Source organism: Chaetura pelagica, unplaced genomic scaffold (genome assembly GCF_000747805.2).
Source record: "Chaetura pelagica isolate M959 unplaced genomic scaffold, ChaPel_1.0 scaffold3, whole genome shotgun sequence".
NCBI classification, from domain to species: Eukaryota; Metazoa; Chordata; class Aves; order Apodiformes; family Apodidae; genus Chaetura; species Chaetura pelagica.
Window position 1 is genome coordinate 16,469,139 of NW_009952974.1, and position 1,983 is coordinate 16,471,121.

The 1,983-nt window shown below is 54.9% G+C and overlaps 1 protein-coding gene across 1 annotated transcript in view; it reads right to left on the reverse strand.

Annotated features, from left to right (window-relative positions):
- Positions 1 to 388: 388 nt before the first annotated feature.
- The window catches only part of RAPH1 (Ras association (RalGDS/AF-6) and pleckstrin homology domains 1), a 45,395-nt gene continuing 43,800 nt past the window's right edge, over positions 389 to 1,983 (reverse strand). Inside the window, exon 14 of the mRNA XM_009996335.1 lies at positions 389 to 1,978. Within this exon, the coding sequence (XP_009994637.1) occupies positions 389 to 1,978 (1,590 nt within the window). The remainder of the gene's footprint in view (positions 1,979 to 1,983) is intronic.

The window sequence follows — 1,983 nt, forward strand, 5'->3', positions numbered from 1 at the left end:
TCACAATATATTATTTACCTGCACTTACAATACATGCACAAACATGTCTCACATGGACAGATGCTACAAAAAATTGTCTCCCTCCCAAAAAAGTGTAAAAAGTAAGAAAATGGGTTTTTGGTCCAATCTATATGACGGGCAAAATAAATGGAAAGGATAACTCAATGCCTCTCTACCCACCTTTCTGAAGAAAATATCAACACCCCTCAAGCCTGCAACTTTTTTGGCTTAGCCATGAAAGGGGAACGCCTCTTTGTTTAGCCTTAGCTACACCTTGAGATCACTTCTTTTGATGGAACTATCATCCATGTCCCCACATTCTCTCAAAGATCACAGGGTGGGTGATCACACAGCGGCCCACGAGTCACGGAGAGCACCCAGGCACTGACTACCAGTCCCGTGACAGCTTGGTGTTCTGATCCCTTTTGGGAGGCGCCGGGGGCGGCCCCCTCCGCAGCGTTGCATAGCCAGATATGTGACTGCCCCCAAAGCTGCTCGTTTTCTGCTGGTCAGCCAGGAGCTCCGGTGGAGGCGGAGGCAGGGCCATGTCGTCCATGGTGGCTGTGGGCTCTGTTCTGGACATCCGTGCGGAGGAGAGGGAACCATGCCGCGTAATGGATTTCCGCTGCAGTGTCCGGTTGAGGTCTGCCAGGAATCCTGGCTGAACACTAAGGCTGGACTTTGGTGAAGTGGGCACTTGAGAGGCAGCTGATCCCGGTGGCTCTGCAACCTCCGCCTGTGTCAGTCGAGTGCTGTCGTTCCGCTTCGGACGTGTGGGTGGTGGGGCTTTTTTCACGGATGGTTTTGACCATGCCTGAGGCTGAGGACTGACAACAGCAACTTTTGGGGAAGTGCTATCTGAAAACACAGATGGGATCTCAACTGGTGGGAGAGGAAGATCTATTTCAGGGGGTGGCGGTGGAAAGTCTGAATCGGATGGTGGTGAAGGGAATTCAACTACAGGTTCCTTCCCAGATGCACTTGGAGCAGAAGCCTTGACTGGGATCCCTCCTTGTGGAAGGACAATAGGCAAGCTCATGCCAGAAAGGTTGAGCTTTCCTGGTTTTGGAGGGGCTGCAGGAGGTGATGACTCCTTGGAAGGAGACCCTGACGGCTCTGGTGGGTGTGCAAATTTGCTGACAAGGCGATCCACTGAAGTTCTCTTGGACTCATGGTACTCAGTGGAGCTGGTGGACTTGATGCTGGAATTTCGCTGAGGTGTTGGAGGTGGTTTCTTCCCTCCAGGGCTTGATGTCTTGCTGGTCTTTTTAACTGGAGACCCTGATTTGTCAGGAGGGGGAGAACCTGCAGAGGAAGCTGGGGAAGGAGGTGGAGGAGGAAATGCTAAGCTGCTCTCAGGTGGAGGAGGGGGGAAATCTGGTGAGGGAGCAGAAGTGGGCTGCCATTTGGGCTTTGCCTTGACTGCTGGAGGTGACTGTGGAGCTACACTCAGTGGAAGGGGTTTCAGAGGCTGGGGGTCAGTGGCAGATGGGGTAGGAGGAGGTGGGAACTGGCTCACTATCTGTTTCACCACTGATGGCACTGGGGACTGAGGGGATGGAGGAGGCTTCACAGAGAAACTCTGCTGCTTTGGGAATGTTGCAGGGGAAATGGGGCCAGGAGGGGCTGGGGGCAGTGGAGGCACCTGTGGAGAGGTGACACTTGGTTGTTTCTTCACTGCAAGGGGCATGGGAGCTGGCACCAGGGGGGGGACATGTGTGACCCCTGGTGACACTGCCTTCCCACTATGCTGCAGAGGAAGTGTTGCCATGACAGGCTTTGGGGGTGCCTGGGGTGGTGGTGGGGCAGGCACAGGAGGAGGAGGAGGTGGCAACGAAGGGGTGGCAGTGACAGCGGCCTGGCTTATATTTGGTTGAACCTGATGGATTTTGGGTGGCGGAGGGGGTGGTGTGAACTGTGGCACAGAGGGGGCACAAGGTGCTGGCTTCAGCTGTGCCATGGCTGAGCCTGGTGTGGGGGGAG